Source organism: Neomonachus schauinslandi, chromosome 10 (genome assembly GCF_002201575.2).
Source record: "Neomonachus schauinslandi chromosome 10, ASM220157v2, whole genome shotgun sequence".
Lineage (NCBI taxonomy): Eukaryota > Metazoa > Chordata > Mammalia > Carnivora > Phocidae > Neomonachus > Neomonachus schauinslandi.
Window position 1 is genome coordinate 130,608,991 of NC_058412.1, and position 23,765 is coordinate 130,632,755.

The 23,765-nt window shown below is 38.4% G+C and overlaps 1 protein-coding gene across 1 annotated transcript in view; it reads left to right on the plus strand.

The window, feature by feature from the left end:
* The window catches only part of DOK5 (docking protein 5), a 152,286-nt gene that overhangs the window by 66,803 nt on the left and 61,718 nt on the right, over positions 1-23,765 (plus strand). The window contains exon 2 of the mRNA XM_021677816.2: positions 3,015-3,122. Within this exon, the coding sequence (XP_021533491.1) occupies positions 3,015-3,122 (108 nt within the window). The remainder of the gene's footprint in view (positions 1-3,014; positions 3,123-23,765) is intronic.

Below are 23,765 nucleotides of genomic sequence, written 5' to 3' on the forward strand. Positions count from 1 at the left end.
TGGAAGAGACCCAATTTCTCTGCATCCTTTCAGCACTTGGTGGTGGTATTTTTTTTTTTTATTTTAGCCAATCTGATAGATGTGTAGTGATATTTCATTTTGGTTTTAATTTACATTTACCTGATGGCTAATAATGTTTTCTGTGCTTCATCATCTATGCATCCTCTTTGGTGAAATGTGTGTTCATGGTTTTTGTCTTTTGTTTTCCTTCCATTTTGTTATTGGATTGTTTGATTCTTTACTGTTGAGTTTTAAGAGTTCTTTATGTATCCAGATACTAATCCTTTGCCAGATTTGTGGTTTCCAAACATTTCTTCCCAGTCTGTAACTTGTCTTTTCATCCTCTTCATTGGGTTTTTCACAAAGCAAAAATTTTAAGTTTTGAGAAGGTACAGTTTGGCAAGTTTTTCTTTTATGGATTGTATTTTTGGTATGAAGTCTAAGAATTCTTTGTCCAGACCATGATCCCAAATTTGGTCTTTTTTTTTTTTTTTTCCTAAAGTCTTAAGTTTTGTTTTATATTTAAGTCCATTGTGACTTTATTTTTGTTTAAGATGAATGTTTTAGGTTAAGGTGTTTGTTTATTGTGCTTTTTTGTATTTGTTTTTTTTCCTTCAGATATTCAATTATTCCGGTGCCAGTTGTTTGAAAGGCTACCCTTTCTCTGCCGAATTACTTTTCTGTTTCTGTCTCCCTGCTTTTTTTATTTCTTGATAAGTTTAATAACTATGCAAGATGAAAGCCAATAGAATTCGATTTTAATTGTACTATTTTACTGATGCCTCTGGATATTTAAGAAATAACAATTCTCGGGGCGCCTGAGTGGCTCAGAAGTTAAGCGTCTGCCTTCAGCTCAGGTCATGATCCCAGGGTCCTGGGATCGAGTCCCACATCGGGCTCCCTGCTTGGCGGGAAGCCTGCTTCTCCCTCTCCCACTCCCCCTGCTTGTGTTCCTGCTCTCGCTCGCTCTCTCTCTGTCAAATAAATAAATAAAATCTTTAAAAAAAAAAAAGAAATAACAATTCTCTTTCATTTATTTTACAGTATTAATTTTTATTAAACAAAACAAAAACAAGCAACCCCCCCCCTTCTTTTCCATGTCATTAGAAATTCCTTCTGAAATTTATTTCAAATGATATACCTATGGTATCCTATAGATAGGTAACATATATATTACTGGTGTAGCATAATTTACTATATATATTGTGTGTACTATTCATATTACTACATTTTTAATACAATGACTATCTATATTATCTTACAGATGCGTACATCTATATTGTATTACATATATTATGTACCACATACTTACTGTATATAATAGAAGTACTATCATTAACTTTGTCTTTCCTTATTTTTGAGGCTTTTGTAGTTTCTATTTATTATTATTATAAATAATAATACTAGAATTATACATTCAGTAGGATGAGGCACATATCTTACCCTCTGTATTCAGAGCAAAACTTCAATGTGGAGTGGAGTTCATGTTCTTTTTACCACCCCAAACAAAATGATTAATGAATGTTTAGTTTACTGAGTGAGAAGAGAAAAACAGAATCTACTCAGCATTGCAGACAAGTAGTAGCAAACCTGAATTCCTCATCCACCTGCCAGTTACTAATAAAGTTGTAGAAGGCATTTTAAATTGAGTATGGTTTGAATGGCCAAATGTTTTATGTGGACTTTTTGTTTCTTCTTACTAGCTCAGAGGTTCTTTAAACTTTATAGTGCATAAAATTTATTTATGGGTTGACTATACAAAACCGCATAAATATGGTACTTAGAAGGTGATTTAAGGATCAGGGAGATAATTGTGATTGAATATGTGCCCACCTGTCTGCTCTTGAACTCAGAATTCCTCTGTCAATTTTGGGCTGCATTTGGGCTTTTTCTTTAGGATACATTCTTATTCTTTTAAGGTTCTTCATAGTTGTTGTCAGATGGGCTCTAGAGGTCACCAGGAGAGTATAAGAGTGCCACTCAGATTTCTGCTATCAGTGAATATTATCATTAATATACATCCTTATTAATTTTTAGGTTAAAACATCTCATTTTATTTTGCTTTTGGAGAACATTGTTTTTCATTTACTCATTAGCTCTTTGCACTTTCCTCTCTTTGGTATGATTAATATTTTAGTGTCTAATTTAATTTATATTGGTTATTCCAATCTCGGTAGCTTTGGTTGCTCGGATAAGAGCTCTATTCAGCCTCACTCAGTTAAGAGTGATGTTGGTGGTGGCGGGTTCCTAGGGACACAGATGATTTCCAAGAAAACCAGGAGAAGTCAGCAACAGAAAGATGACAAAGGACTAAAATGTCTCTTCTGTCTGGAATAGAAATTATCTAGTTCTCTGTACGAGGTTCCACTGCTTAACTATTAGGCACGTGATTCAACATGGTCGCCAACCTCAGTTTATAACCTACCAGGGTTGACCTCTCAACTCAGCCTGTGCCTCAGTATGACAGTAGTTTTTGAGTCTCTGGGTTGGACATTCTGAGGGAGAATCTGATTGGTGTTTATCAGTCACTTATTAGCTAGTCTAGTGTGTCACCCAACTTTGACCCTCAGTTATAAGGGATGTCTTATGACACATAGGGGCCATCTCTTTCTAGGGCTGTCAGTGAAGTCTTCAGCATATATTGGGCCCAGGGTTTCCATATTTAATTGCATTTGAAATAAGAGCATGTGCCATGAATGCCTATATTATTTGTGCTGATTTGGGATTTTTATCTCTGGGACTTTTTCTGAAATGTTGCTACTAACACTGTTAGTGAAACGTTAAGAAATTTGCCTTTAAATATTCATTTTCATTTGATTCCAGTAATCAAATGACATAATATGCCTGTTGTGGAAACAGTTTTGGGTTTTAAAATTTTATTTTCCCAAAGTAGCATGATACTATGGCTTGTGAATACTTTACACATGAAAACATCAGAAAGAAAACATTTAAATGTAAATGTCAGTAATATCTCAGTCAGTGATGCTGAACTCTGTCATTGTATTTCCTCCCAGATATATCAGCGATGCTGGCTAGTATTCAAGAAAGCTTCAAGCAAAGGTCCAAAAAGACTGGAGAAATTTTCTGATGAACGTGCTGCATATTTTAGGTGTTATCATAAGGTAAAACTTGATTGTTGTGGCTTTCTAGAAATCTGTTCACAAATAGGTAACCTGAGTTCATTGAATCTAAAAACTTGTCTAGGTCGGGCGCCTGGGTGGCTCAGTCGTTGAGCGTCTGCCTTCAGCTCAGGTCATGATCCTGGGGTCCTGGGATCGAGTCCCACATCAGGCTCCCTGCTCGGCAGGAAGCCTGCCTCTCCCTCTCCCACTCCCTCTGCTTGTGTTCCTGCTCTAGCTGTCTCTCTCTCTGTCAAATAAATAAATAAAATCTTTAAAAAAAAAAATAAAAAATAAATAAATAAAAAAATAAAAACTTGTCTAGGTCATTTAACAAAAGTACAATTAATACTTTTTCCAAGGACAAAACATCTCTAAATTACTATTTGTTAATTGTTTAAAATAATGGACTACCGTAAAGTTTCTCTTCTGATTTTGTACTATTTGTTGTTTTTGTTTTTCCAATCTCTAGTGTAGAATTTACCATGTTCTTTTTGAATTTTCATTTTGCATAGTAAACCCAACTCCCAACATTGAAGCCCCTTGGGACTAAAGATTAGGTCTCCATGTATCTAGCACATCTAGTGCCTGATGCAGATTAGATCCTCATTCAGTGCTTGGAATGTGGGATGAGGATGAGGGGAAGAACCTGGAAAACAGATGAATGGTGAAGGAGGAGGAAGTTCTACTCATTAGTTTATTTTTTTTAAGCTTGATGACTAAATTTAATTCAGACTTGCAGTTTGAATAGTGGTAGTCAGCTTTCCTCACTAAAAATAGTAATGGTGTATTAAAATACATCCTTTGGGAGTAGAAAATGAAAGAAGATACAAGGCAGACTTGGATTTACAAATTAGCCATGTCTTTCCCTCTACAGGGCAATGTTTTTTCATGGTCCTTGTTAATGGGCAGCCTGTGTCTTTTCTCTTTTCATGAAATTATGTAAAAATGTGTGGTTAACTTCTTTTCCCCCCAAGGTGCTGGTTGTTTCTGTTTGGGGAAAATACTACTCTTGTCTATGGAGGAATTGTTTATTTTTATGACAGAACATTTTAATTGTTTCAGTATTCTATCTTGAGATTCTGATGCTTATTTGGTGAGATTTTATCAGGAGTGGGGCTACTTGCCATTTAAAATTTTATGTGAAGCCAGTAGATTCATTAGCACAGAAATTTGGCTAGGTGATAGAAAGTGAATAATCTTTCCTTTTTATGCAAATTCTCCACAGGCGGTGAGTTTACAACTTCTTATTAAGGGCCTGTGTTGACACCTTGGTTTATCCAATAATGAAAAGCAGTAGGGCAAGCTGTATTCCTTTGCAATTTAGAGAAATAAAGCATATGCCGTGCTTTATAGGCACATCTGCACATACATAAGGAAGAAAAAGCACTAAGCAAGACTTTGAGATAAGTAGGGAAGGGAGTCAAGAGTTATATCTTCCATGTGTACTATTTCCCCACCATTTCATAATGAAGTTCCATATTCCAAGGTCGGCTTCCTTCCCAGCCTACCTTTTTTTTTTATTGTTATGTTAATCCCCATACATTACATCATTAGTTTTAGATGTAGTGTTCCATGATTCATTGTTTGTGCATAACACCCAGTGCTCCATGCAGAACGTGCCCTCTTTAATACCCATCACCAGGCTAACCCATCCTCCCCACCCCCCCAGAACCCTCAGTTTGTTTTTCAGAGTCCATCGTCTCTCATGGTTCGTCTACCCCTCCGATTTCCCCCGCTTCATTCTTCCCCTCCTGCTATCTTCTTCTTTTTTTTTTTTCTTAACATATATTGCATTATTTGTTTCAGAGGTACAGATCTGAGATTCAACAGTCTTGCACAATTCACAGTGCTTACCAGAGCACATACCCTCCCCAGTGTCTATCACCCAGTCACCCCATCCCTCCCTCCCCACCCCCCACTCCAGCAACCCTCAGTTTGTTTCCTGAGATTAAGAATTCCTCATATCAGTGAGGTCATATGATACATGTCTTTCTCTGTTTGACTTATTTCGCTCAGCATAATACCCTCCAGTTCCATCCACGTCGTTGCAAATGGCAAGATCTCATTCCTTTTGATGGCTGCATAATATTCTGTTGTATATATATACCACATCTTCTTTATCCATTCATCTGTTGATGGACATCTTGGCTCTTTCTACAGTTTGGCTATTGTGGACATTGCTGCTATAAACATCGGGGTGCACGTACCCTTTCTGATCCCTACTTTTGTATCTTTGGGGTGAATACCCAGTAGTGCAATTGCTGGATCATATGGTAGCTCTATTTTCAACTTCTTGAGGAACCTCCATACTGTTTTCCAGAGTGCCCAGCCTACCTTTAACGTAAGGGAGAGCCCAAGGAAACCTCTTTAGGAGTCTAGAATTTCCTCCACCATTTCTCTTCCAGGTGCCACGGATGTCCACTATTCAGATAAGGGTGTTTGTCCTCAGGCAAGAGTTGGTGACTTGCAAATCTATTAGATAGGAGCCGTGATCTGTGAGGGCAGTGATAGCATACCTTTGAACCCTTGCAAATAATCTTGAGCCAATCTCAGTATTTCTATTAACACCTGAAACTCCTGGCGTCCAGATGTTTGGACCAGGTGTATTATGTCCCAGTTATCCCACACGTTTACCCAGTATCTTCACTAATAATAGTAAGATGGTGAACAATGATGCGGGAATGGCTTGCTTCATTTTTACTTGAGAGGCCTTGCCTTAAAAGGGAGCTCAAAATGCCCAAGGAGGTGTTTGGTTTATCTATAGGACAAAAGGAGAGTCTTCTCCAGGTTTCTCCTCCTTAACTGACATTGATTCCTTCCCTCCATGTCTCAGGTCCATCAAATCCTGGTGACCAGATTTCCTACCCTGATTGACTATTTTCTTTATTGTTCTTTATCGCCTTCTCATTATAATTAACAAGGTCATCTAAAGGCTTCATCTCCTAGGTGGCCAGAAGCTGTGGTTCTGCATCAGCTCTCTCTTGAGAACCTCAGCTGGTCTGTAACTGTACAGTTCACCATCTGATGGCATGTTTGTGTCACCCCAAAATTCATGTTTTGAAGCCTAACCCCCAACGTGATGACATTTGGAGATGGGGCCTTTGGGAGGTGTTTAGGTCATGAGGGTGGAGCCCTCATGACTGGAATTAGTGCTTTTATAAAAGAGATCTCAGGGAGCTCCCTCCTTCATTCCTCCATGTGAGGACACAGCCATCTGTGAACCAGGAAGTGGTTCCACCAGACACTGAATCTGCCAGTGGCTACTTTGGGCTTCCGAGGCTCCAGAACTGTGAGAAACAAATCTCTCTTGTTTATAAGCCACCCAGTCTGTGGTAATTTGTTACAGCTGCTCAGATGGACTAAGACACCATCAGACTCTTGTCCTGTCTAGTCATTGTGTGTGACCGCTAATGTTGATCAGTCCTTTCTTGTTTTGGCAGAGTTCCAAATAGAGCCCAGAAATCCCTGATTCCTCACAATCCCCTGTACCGAATATAGAAAAATAAAGAAATAGGCTATGCTTTGCTTACAGACTTTCCCATACCTAAGAGAAGAAAGAAGACAAGTGAGCAATACTTTATAGGAACTCCCCAAATCCAGTCTGTCAGCAAGTGGTGTTGGCTCTGTGTTCAACATGTGTAGAGACTCCAGACATTCTCACAATCTCTGTTGCTACCGCTGTGGTCCAAGCCACTGGGCTGCCTAATGCCCAGCCCTCTAGAGTCTGTTCAAAACACTCATATCACATCATGGTACTCCATGCAAAACCCTCAGCCAGGTCTTTATAATGGCCTACACAGTCACATGATTTGATCCCTTGTCCCCTGTTTCACCTCATCTGCTCCGTCCCCCCATCCCACTTTACTCTGCGGCAGGCACCCTGGGCTCTCTGCTTTCCTGAGAGCACTGTGTGTGGTGTTTCCTTTTCTGGAATGCTCTCCCCACAAATATCCATGTAGCTCATTTCCCTATGTTGTTCAGGTCATTGCTCAAATTCCTCCTCTAAGAGAGGCTGTTCCTTGATCTCTTATTTAATATAGAATCCTTTGACACACCCTGTCCATCTCTATTTTTCTCTTCAGCACTTATCACTACATGTATATTTGTTTGGCTATTTCTTACTGTCTTCCCCACACCACAACCATAAAATAAGGCCCACAAGAGCAGGTTTTATTGGGGGGGGGGAGGGTGGAGGCATGGTTCACTATCAGTAATCATTGCCTAATACGTAGTAGACATATTTTAAACTATTGGTTGAGAAGCAATGAATATTATCAATAGATGAGACAGAGTACATACAAATGGCTTTTTGTCATATTCTTACTTAGCTTACCAAAAGAAATCTGTACTTGAGATGACTGAAGCCAGGAAAAGGAATCTTGATTTGAAGGATATGGGGTGGATAGTGATGGGGGAAGAAAAAGCCAGGGTTGGGAAGTTTTAGGAGGACAGACTCAAATGTAAAACCAAAGTGGATTATAGTGATCCCCCCAGAATGTGAACCAAGTAAGGGAAGATTGAGGACAAACTTGTCCTATTTCAGACTTCTACCTGCTGGCTTTGGAATTTAATATGTAAATTTTTGAGGACTGTGGTAAGCCACATTCTCTTTCATCTATAATAATCATTAACCAAAGTTCAAAGCATTAGAATGGAAGAATTATCTACATTAAGCCTCCAAGCCCTGATGAGTTCCTGTAGCCATTCATCCTCCTTACTCTCTCAGATCTGATACATTTAGTATTAATCTCTTGGGGGCATATAAAAAGCCAGAATAACTCTGCAATATGCATTTTTTATCTAAATGCTGTGTAATTTATGAATCTTGATAATAAAATACTGAGGTTATAAGTAACACACCATGACCAGATTTCAGAATTTATTCGAATATAAATAAAGCAATTTCTGAAAGAAATGAGGAACTGTCCGTTATGCTTTTTGATCAGTACAGTGGTGGTGTGGAGGAAATCTGTAGCATTGATGAGACCACAGCGCCTCTTTTGTTTCATTCTTAAGAGATATCATTAAGAAAAAAAATTGCCACTTTTGCATATCTGATTCTTATTAGAAGTTATAAAACAGGAAATTGACTGCAGAATTTTAAAACTTGATGCCTTCCTCTCTGAAAATGTAGCTAAAGATGAGCTCATGAAAAAAAATAGGAAAATAAATACATGAATAATGCACATACAGAACAATTCATTTTTCATTTCTTTACCTCTTCCATGAGGTTCCGCTCAAGCACCACTGCTGTCAGAGATGGCTGTGAAATTGATTAACTGTAATTGCAACAATATTAATACTCCAGTGACTTTAAATATAGTTCCCAACCTTCTTGTTAAAGGCAAGTTCCACTGTTTTCATTCAGGAAATCAAAGTGGCTCACCCCAACCAGAAGGGGTTGAGCGTTTCTATGAATAATTTTATTTTTTCAAAATGAATAACAATTGGAAGGCAATCTAAGTGGAAGGAAGACCATCTACTGTTTTTGAGACCAAGCCAAATGGTGGCGTGGGAAGTATGCCGGACCCAGATTTGGGAGACCTGCTTTCTAATCCTGGCTTTGCCACCGTACGTGGATGATAGGTTACTTCAGTTCTGTGTAAGGGTGACCTCTGTTAAAAGACACATATTGAGCATTTTAAGAGTTTATTTGAGCAAAAAATCGATTCAAGTCATACAGCACCAAACTGGAAGTGGTAGGAATCCCCCACCAAGAGGAGTTGGGGAGGGACTTTTATTGTGAAAAGGAGGAAGCAAAGTAAGGCAGTTATTGATTGGCTGTAGCTTAAAGCCTAGTTGGCTGTGATTGGTTGTCCTTAACATTTTGACTTCATCACCTTGAGGCATTTACAGGCTCGTGATTTGGTTTGCTTCCATAGGCTCTCAGGGCATGAGAGCCACATCAGTCTAATGGTCTCCTTGTTTAATTAATGTTAACACCTCCAAGGTAAGTCACAGCATGGCTTCTCCATCATCACACATTGCTGAGCCTGGAGGATTCAGTTCACTCTGGGCCAGAAGGACAGTTCTAACTGATTCTCTAATACAGTGTTTCCCAAAATGTATTCCAGGGACTCTGAAAGAAGGGAGTTCCAGGAGGACCAGGGTTCTGTGGTCAAAGAAGTTTGGGAACTGCAACATTTTCATCCATTCTTGAGATTCCTAATCCACTGTAGCTTATCAGAGCCTCTGAGGAGACCTACAGTTAGGACACCTGAGTAACTTTGAGTCAACATTTTCAAAACTAATTGGGCCATGGAGCTACTTTTTTTTTTTTTAATCATATGTTCCATGGAACAAATAAGTTTAATTCTAAGGAACACAGTTTTGGATATGCTGCTTATGTGTGTTACCTTGTTTATTAAATGTCCACTTGGCCTGTTGTTATTTCAACAGTGAGCATCTGGGGATGGTCATTCCTACTTCACCAGAATCATAGGGTTAACTTGTGTATCAAATGAATACATGTTCATGAATGTATCAGAAAAATGGGAGACCCTCTCACTGCAAAGAGTAATAGCCATTATTATTTTTGCCAAGAGTTATTTGTTCTGTCATTCTGTCCTTCCTAAGTGAGTAGGTCACTTTCCATCTCCCAAACCCATTGTTAGACCTTGTTCTTGGTTTCTGCAAAAGTAGAATTCCAGGTTCTTCACAGTAGGCTAACATCCTAAAAATCATTTCTCTAGAATTTCCACCAGCTTATCACTAGTGTGTGTGTGTCTGCGTGTCTGTGTGTCTGTGTGTTGATGTTTTCTGTACTAATGACTCATTCTTGTTTACTCAGCTTCTTTCTCTTCTAAAACATTTCCTCTTGTGACGTAGCTGTCTATGATACATCTTTTCAAAATTTTACCGTATATCATAGCCTCTTTTTTCAATATTCACACACTAGCTTTGGAGTCATTCCCTCTTTGTGCAAGGAACTACCCACCAGACCCTGTTCTGGAAGCTGCGTTCACTTACACCAGTAAGTACATGCCTCTTCACATCTCCACAGATTAAATTATAACTTATTACTCGGAAGCTTTTCCCAGATGGTAAATGCTTCCATATCCACATTTCTTAGGCAAAGGTAGAGTGGATAGAAGGGGTTAACTATAGTACCCAAACCACATTTTCCTGTTCTAAGTGTTCAAGGAGATAAAAGTATGCACCAGTGTGCCAGAGGCTTCTGAAATATGTTCACAATTGAATTAACTATCTTTCCTATCTGAGCCTGGTTCCCTTCTGGAGTTCCATGTCTCAGTGTGAGGCACTGATATCCATTTTGTTAATCAAGTCTGAAGCCAAGGAATTGTCCTAGATTCACCCTCTTCCTTTGCCCTCTCTTGTCTAGTCCATCACCACGTTTGCTCATACTCCTGCCCTTGCACGGACACCCTTTCTTCCCTGGTCCATGTGGCAGACATTAATCGATCCCTTGAAGTACCTACTGTGTCTTTACCTCCCTGGGACTCTTCCTGACCCACCCCTGTTAGCCTGTCTTCTGGGCCCCTTCTGCCTGGATGCCCCTATCATATTGAAAGTAGTGATTTGTTTTCATGCTGGTGGCAGATTCTGTCTGGTTGGTGCTGACCCCTTAATCATACCCTTTCTTCCTTGGTGATGGATGGCTGATTTTTAGCTGAACACAAGGTTACCTAAAGAAAATAGCCCTATGTAGTGAGGTATGACCATATGACTAAATCCTGGCCTGAGTGTAAGCAGGGAATGTGATATGTCCTTCATCTCTTTCTCTTTCCTGTTGATTAGAAAATGGACATTAGCCATCTTGGCCCACAAAATGGAAAAGACCATGGGTTGAGGATGGCAAAGCAACAGGACATGTCCCATAAAAGTGTAGAGAGAGATGTCAGGGGCTGGTCTGTGCTCCCTGATGCCATATGTCCCAGTCTGGTTCAGGCTGCAGTAACAAAATATCATAGACAGGTGATTCGTATAACAGGAATTCACTTCTTGTGGTTCTGGAGGTTATAAGTCCAAGATCAGGGTGCCAGCATGGTCAGATTCTGATGAAGGCCCTCTCCTGTGTTTCAGATTGCTGACTTTTTGGTGTGTCCATATGTGGTGGAAGGAATGAGGGAGCTCTCAGGATTCTCTTTTATAAAAGCAATGATTCCATTCCTGAGGGCTCCACCGCCATGACAGAATCACTTCTAATACCATCACACTGGGCATTGGGTTTCAACATACGAATTTTGGGAGGACACAGGTATTCAGCCTATAGCACCACAGAACACCAGGTCAGCCCTAGACTCTCTCTGTTTCTCTCATGTGAGAGGAGTAACTCTCCTCTCCATTTGTATTCAAACCTCATAATCTTGGATTTTTTCTCATGTGCAGCAGAGAACCGGTAGAGTTTACCCTAACTGGTAGAGACAATAGAATACATTTTCCTCATTGCCCAGTGCACTCTGGGTAGGGAACTCTGTTACAACCAAGAGGATCCTACTATGATCCTCTCTGTTGGATTGTGATTTCCTTAAAGGTGGGAACTGTGCTTTATTCAGCTTTGTGTGTCCTCGGGGCCCACCATAGTGTCTGGTACAGTGGCTGCTTTAGATCCCAGGATCCCAGGAACACTTAGGGAGCCCAGGAAATGATCTGTGGCCTAGTATACTAGTATCGTGTAGTGGAGATGTTAGGAAACCCTTTGGTGTATGGAGCATAAAAAGAGCTGTGTGGATCATGCCAAATTCTTGGTCATTGGAAATTACTGCATGGTTTTGTCTTACAGAAAAGACTGTCTAATAATAAAGACAGCCCTGTCACAGTTGTAGAGATACTTAAATTTTAAAAAATCTATATAAAATACACACAAGGTTAAAAAAATCCAATGATATTGAAGGGCTGATGATAAAAATTAACTTTTGCGGGCACCTGGGTGGCTCAGATGGTTAAGCGTCTGCCTTCGGCTCAGGTCATGATCCCGGGGTCCTGGGATCGAGTCCCGCATCGGGCTTCCTGCTCAGCGGGGAGCCTGCTTCTCCCTCTGCTTCTCTCTCTCTGTCTCTTATGAATAAATAAATAAAATCTTTAAAAAAAAAAAAAATTAACTTTTGCTTATTTCATCTCTCCCTTCCAATTGTGGGCTGAATTATGTATGTTTAAGTCCTAACCCTGGCTGCCTATGAATATGGCCTTATTTGGAAATAGGGTCTTTGTAGATGTCATCAATTTAGGATGAGGTTACTGGATTTGGTGTTCTGGTAAGAAAAGACGCAGACACACCGGGGAAGATGGGAGCGGAGACTGGAATGATACAGCCACAAACCAGGGGATGCCAGGGATTGTGGGCCACTGCCAGAAGCTAGGGGAGAAGCCTGGAACAGATTCTCCCTCAGAGCCTTCAATAGGAACCACCCCCGCTGACGCCTTGATTTTGGGTTTAGGCCTGCAGAGAGAAGACATTTCTGATGTTCAGGATGCCCAGTTTGTGATGCTTTGTTATGGCAGCCCTAGGAAGCTCATACACCTCCCCAGGCCTAATCACCACCTTCGTAACTTGCTTTCATTTTCTTGGTAGTTGTTTCTGTAACTCTAAATGATATGTTTTATCTCTCTTATTTTGTCAACCTCCTACATTATGAACAGATTCCCCATGTTAGGAAGTTAATGATGTGGCTCACTTACACAGTCCCTCACCAAATCTTTCCTTTTCCTTATGAATGTTGGTGATTACAGTATTTTAAAGAACTACTGATTATATCTGCAACATTCGATAACATACTTAAACGTCTGTGCCTTTCCCCATTAATGTTGGGAAGTATTTCTTGACACACAACCTCATATGATGAAGGTAGCTGTTTCCTCTACCCTTTACCCGTCTCTGCTCCAACTTGTCGGGTTTTCTTCGCTTCCATCTTATCCAACTCCAGATTATTGCTGCCTTATAGAAATAGGAGCCCACTGTTGTCACGCAGTCCACTCTTTGAAGAGAAACTGGAAATGCAGATTTTTTTTTTGGTGAGAACTTCTAACATTTAAGTGTATTTGTAAAATACATCATAGACCAAATCAAACATCTCTCTGAGTTGCACTGACTCGTAGGCTCTCCCACCCAAACCTTTTTTTAATCTTTGAGTTACTTCTTGAATAATAGTAGAAGGATAAAGTGACAATCCTGCAGGAGTCCACATGAGACATTATACTTAGTAGGTCGACTCTTTTAGCATGTATAAACTACAAACAAAACTGTCATAATACTTTGTGATGAATAGAACATCTTTTTCCCTTTCAGTTATTTATATTGGGCTTATGTGTGTATATATATATATGTGCATCATGATGAAAAACTTCACCAACACTTCAGCTACAATAGGATTTTCATCAGAGCCACACACATTCGTCCTGAGATCTTATTTTAGTCCAAAACACCCATGAAAGCTGTCAAAGATAGGTTTATTCTGTATGCCTCCCTTACAAGAGTAGAAGAAGACACAGAGAACCAAATCAGAGAGAAAGAAAAGTCTAACAGGCAGTATAGCCATGCTTGATTCAAGACTGAAGGTGGTGTCAGTCCAAATTGTAACACTTCAACCGTGGTGTCCGTCCTGGCCATTGGGTCCTATATCATCTGTGAGTTGTAAAACAAGCTGGTTTCAAAGCGATGCCTCTAAAGGATCTTTTGTTTGAGGCTTCCCATCACCCTTAGAATCATATCTAAACCCACTGCTATTAGCACAAACTAAGGCCTTGAGTGATTGTGCTCCAGCACACATCTCAGACTATCCCATGCCACTCATCACCTTGCTGCACTTTTGTTCCATCTCAGGACCTTTGCATCTGCTGTTCCTTTGGTCTGCAAAGCCTTTCCCATGGTTTCTTCTCTTACTTCATTTTATTTTTTATTTTTTTAAGATTTTATTTATTTATTTGACACAGAGAGAGAGCAAGCACAAGCAGGGGGAGTGGGAGGCAGTGGGAGAGGGAGAAGCAGGCTCCCCACTGAGCAGGGAGGCTGATGCAGGACTCGATCCCAGGACCCCGGGATCATGACCTGAGCCGGAGGCAGACGCTTAACCACTGAGCCACCCAGGCGCCCGCTTACTTTAGATACTAACTTAAATATCGTTGCCTCAGAAAGGCCTTATTTGAACCCTCTGTGCAAGTCTGAATCACATTTCTTATTAAATTCATAACACTTACCACTATTGAAAGTATGTCATTCATTTACTTCTATGCTTGTTTAGTGCTAGTTAACAGTAAGCCCCAGGAGGCCAGGGATCCTGTCTTGTGTCTTCAGCTCTGCTCCATCAGCATCTTTATCAACATAGGGAATATAATAAGCATTCATTAAATGTTGGTTGAATTTGTGGTAGAAGGGAGAATATAGTACACCATGGGTTTGGGGAAAGAAAGGCTGTTCACCACATTTAAATTGTGTCTTAAGTTTCTAATCGACAAAGTGGGAAAAAGATAGTAAGACTGGCTTCACAAGGTTATGTGAAGATTTTTTAGAAATAATGTAAGGTGGGCACTTTATACTTTGTAAGCCCTTTGGAATAAATTATAAATAACTTCTTTAAATACCTGTGCTTTTGGACAATACTGTTTAAGCTAGAGGTTTTCCGTTGATCATTCTAATAGTTGATATTTATTGAGACCTTACTTTGTCCCAATAGGCACTGAACACAATACTTCAGATATGTTAGTTCAATTCCACAGCAGTTTTATGAGACAGAGAGTATTATCATTCCCATTTTACAGATGAGGAAATTCAGGATGAGTGAAGTTGAGGAACATGCCCAAAATTATACAGTTGGGAAGTGACAGAATTAGAGATGGAGCCTAGGCATTCTGGCTCCAAAGCCCACATTCTTAATACCCATGGTACACTACCTCCGAGAGATAGAGTCTTAGTTCACATGATACCTTGTTTAGGTGGCCCAGCGTTTAGGTAAATAAAAGAAAGAACTGTTCTCATTGAAGCAGGAATGGAGGTTGGAGTGGGGAAGAGAGGTCCCCACATTCCTTCTTACCCCACTGGTCCTCATGTTCCCAGAGGCTCATAGAGATATTCCAAAGAACACAGGTGAAAACTATTTGTTTACATTTTTCAATGTTACACTTTATTTTGAGATAATTGTAGATTTATATTCAGTGGTAAGAAATAACACGGAGAAAATGTATATCCTTTATCCAGTTTTTCCCAGTGGAAACACTTTGCAAATGTATTATATAAATGAAAACATTATATTAAACCTAGCCAGGATCCTGACATTAATACAATCCAGTGATTTCATTCAGATTTGCCTAGGTTTACCCGTACTCATGTGTGTGCATGTGTTTATTTCTGTGCAATTTTCTCACCTGTGGGCTTCTTTACCCACCACCTTAGTTAATTAGAATGATTCCATCATTAAAAGGATCCCTTGTGTTTCCTTTTGTAATTACATCTCCCAGGTCCCTACCCCAGCAGGCACTAATATGTTTTTTATAATTTTTTCTTTTCAAGAATCATGCAGTATATAACCTTTGGAAATTGGCTTTCTTTACTCACCATAATTTCCTTGAGATTGATCCAAGTTGTTGTGTGTGTCAATAACCCTTTTTATTGCTAAGCAGTATTCCTTAGTATGGATTACCACAGGTTGTTTATATTCACCGATGGAAGAACATCTGGGTTGTTTCTAGTTTTTGGTTATTACAAATACAACTTTTATTTCTCTGGGATAAATTCCCAAGGGTGCAATTGCTAGATCATATGGGGTGGCATTTTTAGTTTTATAAGAAACTGCCAAACTGTGTTACAGAGTTGCTGTGCCATTTTACATTCTCACCAGCAACATATGAGTGGTTAGTTTTTCTGCATCTTCACCAGCATTTGGTGTTGTCACTGTTCTTTATTTTATTTATTCTGATAGTGACATCTCATGTTGGTTTTAATTTGTGTCCCCTAATGGCTAATGATGTGGAACATATTTTTATACAGTTAACTTACCATCTGTATATTTTTTTCTATGAAATACCTCTTCCTGTATTTTGCCAATTTTTAACTATTGAATTTTGGAAGTTTTTATTTTATTTTATTTATTTTTGGTTTGGGTTTTTTTATAGTTTTATTTTTAATATAGTCTAGATATGAGTCCTTTGTCATATATGTGGTTGCAAATAATTTCTCCCATTCCACAGCTTATCTTTTTATCCTCTTAACAAGGTCTTTTGCAGAACAAAAGTTTTAATTTGGATGATGTCCAGTATTTGAATTTTTACTTTTATGGAATATGCTTTTGGTATCAAATGTAAGAACTCTTTGGCCTAGCTTTATTTATTTATTTATTTATTTATTTATTAAAGATTTTATTTATTTATTTGACAGAGAGAGAGAACACAAGCAGGGGGAGTGGGAGAGGGAGAAGCAGGCTTCCGCCATGCAGGGAGCCCAATGTGGGGCTCGATCCCAGAACCCTGGGATTATGACCTGAGCGGAAGGCAGACACTTAACTGACTGAGCCACCCAGGCGCCCCTGGCCTAGCTTTAGATGCTGAACATTTTCTCCATTTGTTTGTTTGTTTTTCCCCAAACATTTTATAGTTTTATGTTACACATTTAATTCCATGAATCACTTTGAGTTTAGTTTTTGTATAAGCTATCAGAGGTAGGTTGAGTTTCATTCTTTTTACCTATGGATTTCCAATTACTCCAATACCATTTGTTTAAAAAAAAATTATTCTTTTGGCATTGACTTGCTTTTGCACATTTGTCAAAAATCATTTGGGCATATTAGCATGGGTGTATTCCTGAGTTCTCTGTTCTTTTCCATTGAGCCATATATCTATCTCTCTGCTAAATGTCATACCCTCTTGATTACTGTAGATGTGTAATAATCTTTAATATTGGATACAATTATTCTCTTTTCCAAGATTGTTTTAGCTATTCTTGTGTCTTTTCATAAAATTTTAAATGGAGCTGGTCTGTGTCTACAGAAAACCCATGTCAGGATCTTGAGAAGAATTACATTAAACCTATATATATATATCAAATTGTGGGAAAACTAACATCTCTTCTATGTCAAGCTTTCACTTCATGAACATGGTATGTCACCCCATTTACTTGAATCTTTTAAAATTTCTTTCATCAGCATTTTGTAATGTTCCACCTCCATATCCTATACATGTTTTGTTGAGTTTATACCTGATTATTTCATTTAATTTGCCTGAGGTTTAAAGCCCTTTTGGTTTAAAAACCTAACTTGTTTAAACCAGTCATTTCTGACCTATGACCTGATAAAACAATCATGTCGTTTAAATGACTTTTTTCTTATCCCACAGTTATTTGACTTCTCATTTGAAATGATTAGCTGTCCTTCCGTTTTGGATAGAGTCCCCAGTTTTTGAGGGTTTATGAAAATTTAATCTGCTTACTCTACCATTTGTTTGTTTGTCTTAGTTATATTGTTAAGAAACACACATAACACATACCAAAATAAGGACAAGACAAATAGAAAATTAGCTACAAACTTCATTGATTATAAATGCTTTTTGCCCCCATGCATATATATTTTTACATGAATTTCTTAGAAGCATATCTTTTGGACTTGATCTGTGTGGAAACACTAGACTGTAATTCAGGTGCATACAAAAGCTCTCAATAAATGATGTCAAAAGAAAAAAAGTAGGTTTTCTCAAGTTAGTGAAAAATTAGTCAAATGATTTTTGGGTGTGGAAGAAATCACAGAATGTTGTTGGCCAAGTGAGTCACTAGTGAAGGAGATGTGTTGACAAAGGATGGAGATCCACTTCCTTCATCTAAAATTTTTTGGCAGATTTCTTCCTTTTGTTTTTCTCTTCTTTTTTTTAAAGTTATAAACATCACACAGTAACAAATTTAAACAATTCTGAAGTGCATGGAGTAAAAGAAAAGAACCTTATCCTGGACCTTAGTCCCAGTCCTCAGAAAAATATACTAATAGATTGTGTACTTTTCAGTCTCTTTTCTCTCTCTATACAAAGAGAAACATATTCTCACACATACACAGATGATATTTTTAAAGCAAAAATGGAGTAATTCATTATATGCTATTATACATATTTTGTTTAAGGAGATTGTAAATACAGTTTTCCCCAGGACATTCACTCACTGTGAGCCTCAAGTCCTTTCATAACTTTTAGTAGGAATTCCTTTCCCATTCACAATATTCTGGTTTATGAGATAAACTAAATGGTCACATTAATTATACTAGTATCCTTTCCCTCACATTTTGACTGTAATTCCAAGTCAGTATTTAGTGGTTACACCTCACTAATTTAATAGCTTAAGAGTACACTTAAATATTGATGGACCCAAATCTGTTTAAAAATACCCAAATCAATGGACAAAAGCATTTCCAATTTTTTGCTAATACAGATTCTGTCACGGTGGAAAACATGTGCATCTGTCTTTATGGGCTCATGCTAATCTTTTTGGAAGAAAAGTCTTAGAAGTGATATTTTCAGATAACATCTTGCACCTTTAAAATGTTTGTAGCTACTGCCAACTTGTCTCCAGATAGGTTAGACAAAACTGCATACCCACTGACAGTGTAGAAAAGTGCCCTTCACTCCAAATTCCATTCTCTTTATAAATTTCATGTTCACTTTTCAGTTTAAGCACCTCTTTTTTTAGTGTGTGTAGCTTTTTATTTTTAAGGAAGATGCAACAAATGGATTATTTCAGTTATTTCACATGGACAAATAAAGAACCCTTCTTCAGGGAGACAGTCCATATTTATAACTCAGACAGACCCTAGTCCAATTTATTGTAAGTGACCAAGGGCATGTAGGTATTTTTGGAAAGAATGAAACCATCTTTATGGGGACTGGGATAATAACTGTCTAGACTGGTTCTTTCTTAAAGAAATCTTTTATAAAATGTTTGCTTAAACTGCCAGGTTCAGGGTTCTTAGGGGAAGTTAGTGGGCAGAGAGATGTTTTGGGTGGTGACTTTTGATTAGAACTGAGCATATCCCTTCTTATTTGCCTGTCCCTGCTTCCTGGCACTGAAACTTCAAACACTGGTGCTTTTTCAGGAAAGACAATATTAAAAAAGTTAAAAGGTTTGGAACATGTCATAAGAGATTTTTTGGAAATGTTTAACAAATGTTTATTAGGGTATTTTTAGAGTACTTTGAACATTTTCAACAGATAATAATAATGTAATAACCACAATAATAATAATAGTTATTTTATTAATACTTAAGAAAACATTATGGACCCAGAAATGGATTGTTTTCATGTTGCTTTTATTTTCAAAAATAATCCACAGAAGTCAAAGGGGCTTATGCGTCTTCATTTTCAGTAAGATAATGGCCTTAATTTTTTTTTTTTTTTTTTGAGAATGAAGCAATTTGAAGCTTCCGCAGAGCTTTGCCATTTGCATATACAAAGTGAATTGCTTACTTAATTCATTCAGTCCCACAAGGGGAAAAATAATTAGGATATAGCCTATAAAAGCAAGGTGGAAAATTGCCTTTTAGGTAGTGGTCTTGTTTTTACTCTATAAACATAAATAAATCATCATCTGTAAATTACCTTCAGCAAAAGAAGGAGAAAAATTGGAAATCAAATCCTTGTTTTCCTAAATGGCTTTTGACTTTGCAGCACACCAGAAACATACTTAATATTCCCATATAATGCTGACTAATTACATAATTCTGACAGGAATATACCAGTTCCTCAAGGGAATGTATGCGCTTTTAAAAACCTGATTGTATTAATCTTCCCTTGAAACACCAGAAGAAATTTCAACAGTTTCTCCATCTGATTACAAAATAGTCCATTTGGAAAATTGAATTGTGCAATTTGTGATTGTTTTCGAAGTTGTTAATGCAAAACTATATCAGTAGCAAATTAAACTTTTAAAGTGTGCCCACTTTGTTAATTGCTGGCTGTTAAACATGTATTTCAATGAATGCTATTGTTTATGATGAATAACACATCTGGAGCATGGCTTTAAAGAGCCAAGTTAATTTGGCAGTCTTTTTGGGGGGAATTCCTAATTGGATGGCATACTTAAAGATTTATCAGAAGTTTAAGGGAGTGTTGAATATTTCTTTCCTTTGATGGAGTCATAGTACTTTGTGTTTTTGATATTCAGAAAACCAAGAACTGCTTAATGGCCAGGAAGCTCTCAAATCTCTCCTTGTCTTCTCATTTCTCTTGGTCTGACTTTGTCACCACTTACTTTTTTTTAAATTTTTTTTATTTTTTATTGTTATGTTAATCACCATACATTACATCATTAGTTTTAGTTGTAGTGTTCCATGATTCATTGTTTGTGCATAACACCCAGTGCTCCATGCAGAATGTGCCCTCTTTAATACCCACCACCAGGCTAACCCATCCTCCCACTCCCCTCCCCTCTAGAACCCTCAGTTTGTTTTTCAGAGTCCATCGTCTCTCATGGTTCATCTACCCCTCCGATTTCCCCCGCTTCATTCTTCCCCTCCTGCTACCTTCTTCTTCTTCTTCCTTTTTTTTTTTCTTAACATATATTGCATTATTTGTTTCAGAGGTACAGATCTGAGATTCAGCAGTCTTGCACAATTCACAGCGCTTACCAGAGCACATACTCTCCCCAGTGACTATCACCCAGTCGCCCCACTTTGTCGCCACTTATTGCCTGGTTGTCTGCTGGCCTCCCCAGACCTCACCTTCACCCTCAGGCCATGCTGCCATCCTTCCTGTGGCTAAGGCCACCATGTATGGGCAAGACAGCTGCTCACAGCTCAACTCCACGGGGTGGCCTTCTCATGGATTCCCATGTGAATGGCTCTCTGCCCCTACTTCAATGGGGAAGAAACAGACATAAAGGAAATACACAAGTAAAAGATACAGTATGTTGGTGTGACTGATAAACGCTAAGGAAGAAATTAAAGCAGGGAAAAGGGATAGGAAGTATGGAATGAGAGTTTGCAATTCCAAATAGAGTAATCAGAAATGGTGTTGTTGAGAAGATAGTATGTGAGGAGCTGGAGGTGGGGCAGAAGTGAGCCATGGAAGTATCTAAAGGAAGAGTGTTTCTGGGCAAAAGAAAAGCAAGTACCAAGTGTTCCTGCTTGAAGGGACTTGAAAAGTCTGTATAAATGAACTGGTCTTCAGTTGGGCTTTTAGTTTAAGGAAAACAATAAATTGTGCACTGCCTTTGTTTTGGTAGAGTTGTGTCCCTTCAGTATAATGACCTCTAGCATTACAATAGACTATATTTGCAGAGTGATGTATAGGAACAGTCTGAAAGCTCCAAAGAACTGTCCATTAGATGAGCAGGACTTAGATGGATACCTCAGTGTGCAGCTTTATTTCTTCCAGCCATGGAAAGAAATCCATTTCTCTTAGAAGAACCCAGAATCTGTGGGAAGAAAACACAAGATTGGAATTTATCTTGAGAAAAGGGAATCAAAATTTGTTCAGACTGATTTTCGGACCATGCCATCCAACATAGTCACATGCTGGAGCCAAAAGGCACACCACCAACAAGGTAGCCTTCTGTCATTTTCTGTGTCGGTCCAGGAGAGGCAAGTTGGACCGCCTTCACCATCTGCCTTGAGTCTCTGATGAAAGAAGGTTGCCTCATTTCAGGCAGAAGATTTGACGTCCCCATAAGATGGTGTGCAAGTGCCAATAAAGGCTTGAGAAGCAAAGAATCACCAATATCCCTTCTTAACAGGCATTAGAAGTATAACCTAAATGAACCCCCATATTCACCTGTGCATGGTTTTCTTAGATCCTAACTAACTATAGTGAGAACTTGCAGTTGTGCTAACAGTTAGCTGGTTGTTCCCACAGAAATGCCTGGGAAGAGACTGATGATGGTGTCAGGTCACAAATGGCATGATTCTCTTTTCATATAAAGCTACCCAGTTGTGTACGGCAACTAACCTATTGGCAAATCGCAGTGAAAGAGTAAGGATGAGGATGCCCAAATGTATGAGGAGTGTATGGTAGGGACTTACATCAGCCAAACATCCGGAATAAATTCTAGATGGGTGAACTTGCTCACCTGATTAAATGCAGTAGTTACACAATTTTGAAATAATAGCTGAATAAGAATAGCGATTCTAGTAATATTTGTGATCTGTGTTTCCAGATTATTTTAATAAAAAGCAGTATGGGGGTGGGAACAGGAAAAGCATCCTCAGTCAATATTTATCTTGAAGCCCATAGGATATGGGCTTAGGGTGACAGACCAATTATTAAAAAGAATAGTATTTTTAAAATTTTTATGGAAATATAATTAACATACAGTGTTATATTAGTTTCAGTTGTACAATATAATGATTCAACAATTTTATACATTATTCTATACATCATGTGATCATCATGATAAAAAGAATAGCATTTTGTTGCAGGTAAGAGTCTTCAATGGATGCTAATTCCCGGGCAGGTGGTTGAGGAACAGAACATTCACATGATACCTAAGTGTCACCCAGCTTAAATACAAATACAAAAATTGCTATTTTATGATAGAAATGGTGGCTACCCCCAAGTGATCAAACTGCACCTCACCAATAGAGGGGCATTCTGACATTATGTATCTTCTGATACATGATGCGGTGTGAAGCCCACCAGCATCCCTTCCAAAGTATTCTCAACAAAAATGTTATCTGAATCTCATCAACCTTTTAGGTGTAGCTTCCATTTCAGAAGACGTACAAGGGGTAGAAAAATTAAGGTCACCAGGGAAAAACAAACATACCTAGGACATGGAATATTCTACATGAACACTGACATGATCTTCTCAAAATGATAATATCATTTGTAAAATGTGGGGACTCTTCTAAATTTAAAGAGACTCAGATATGAGAAGAAATGCAATGCATGCATCTTTGTTGGATCTTAGATTGGGTGGTGGCGGAGGGATGTGGGCACAGCTCTAAAAGGCATTTTGGGGACTTTTAGGGAGCTTTGAAGATGGGCTGGAAATTAGGTAATACAAGGAGTTAGTTGTGAAAATGGCACTGAGGTGATGTGGATTATCCCTGGTGTTTGTAAATACTGTTTGCAAAGTTGTAGGGTTGATGTGTGTTTCTGTATATAATTTACTTTCAAATACTTCAACCCAAACCAAGTGTGTATGCAAGTGTGCGTGCACACACACACACACCCTCACATATTTAAATATAAAAAGAGATGAAGCAAACTAAGTAAAGGTGGCAAAATGTTGATAATTGTGGATTCTAGGTGATGGAGCCCATTGTATTATTCTTTTAGCTTTTCTGTGTTGGAAATCTTCACAATAAAATTTTGGAAAAGAAAATGATGAACACAAAATGCCCTGAGCAAAAGCAAAGGGCAAAAGACAACGAAAATTTTTGTTTTAAAAAACAAAACAAAAGGGATGGAAAGAATAAAAAAGGACTGGGGCTCCTGGGTGGCTCAGTCAGCTAAGTGTCTGACTCTTGATTTCAGTTAAGGTCATGATCTCAGGGTCATGAGATAGAACCCCATGATGGGCTCTGCATTCAGCATGGAGTCAGCTTGAGATTCTCTCTCTCTTCCTCTCCCTCTGCCCCTCCCCCACTCATCTCTAAATAAATAAATAAAATCTTAAAAAAAAAAAAAGAATAAAAAAAGGACTGAACTAATTCTCAAAATGTCAATCATAAGAATTTAAATTACTTTAATTACCAAGAGACAATGGATTAGATTAGATAAAAA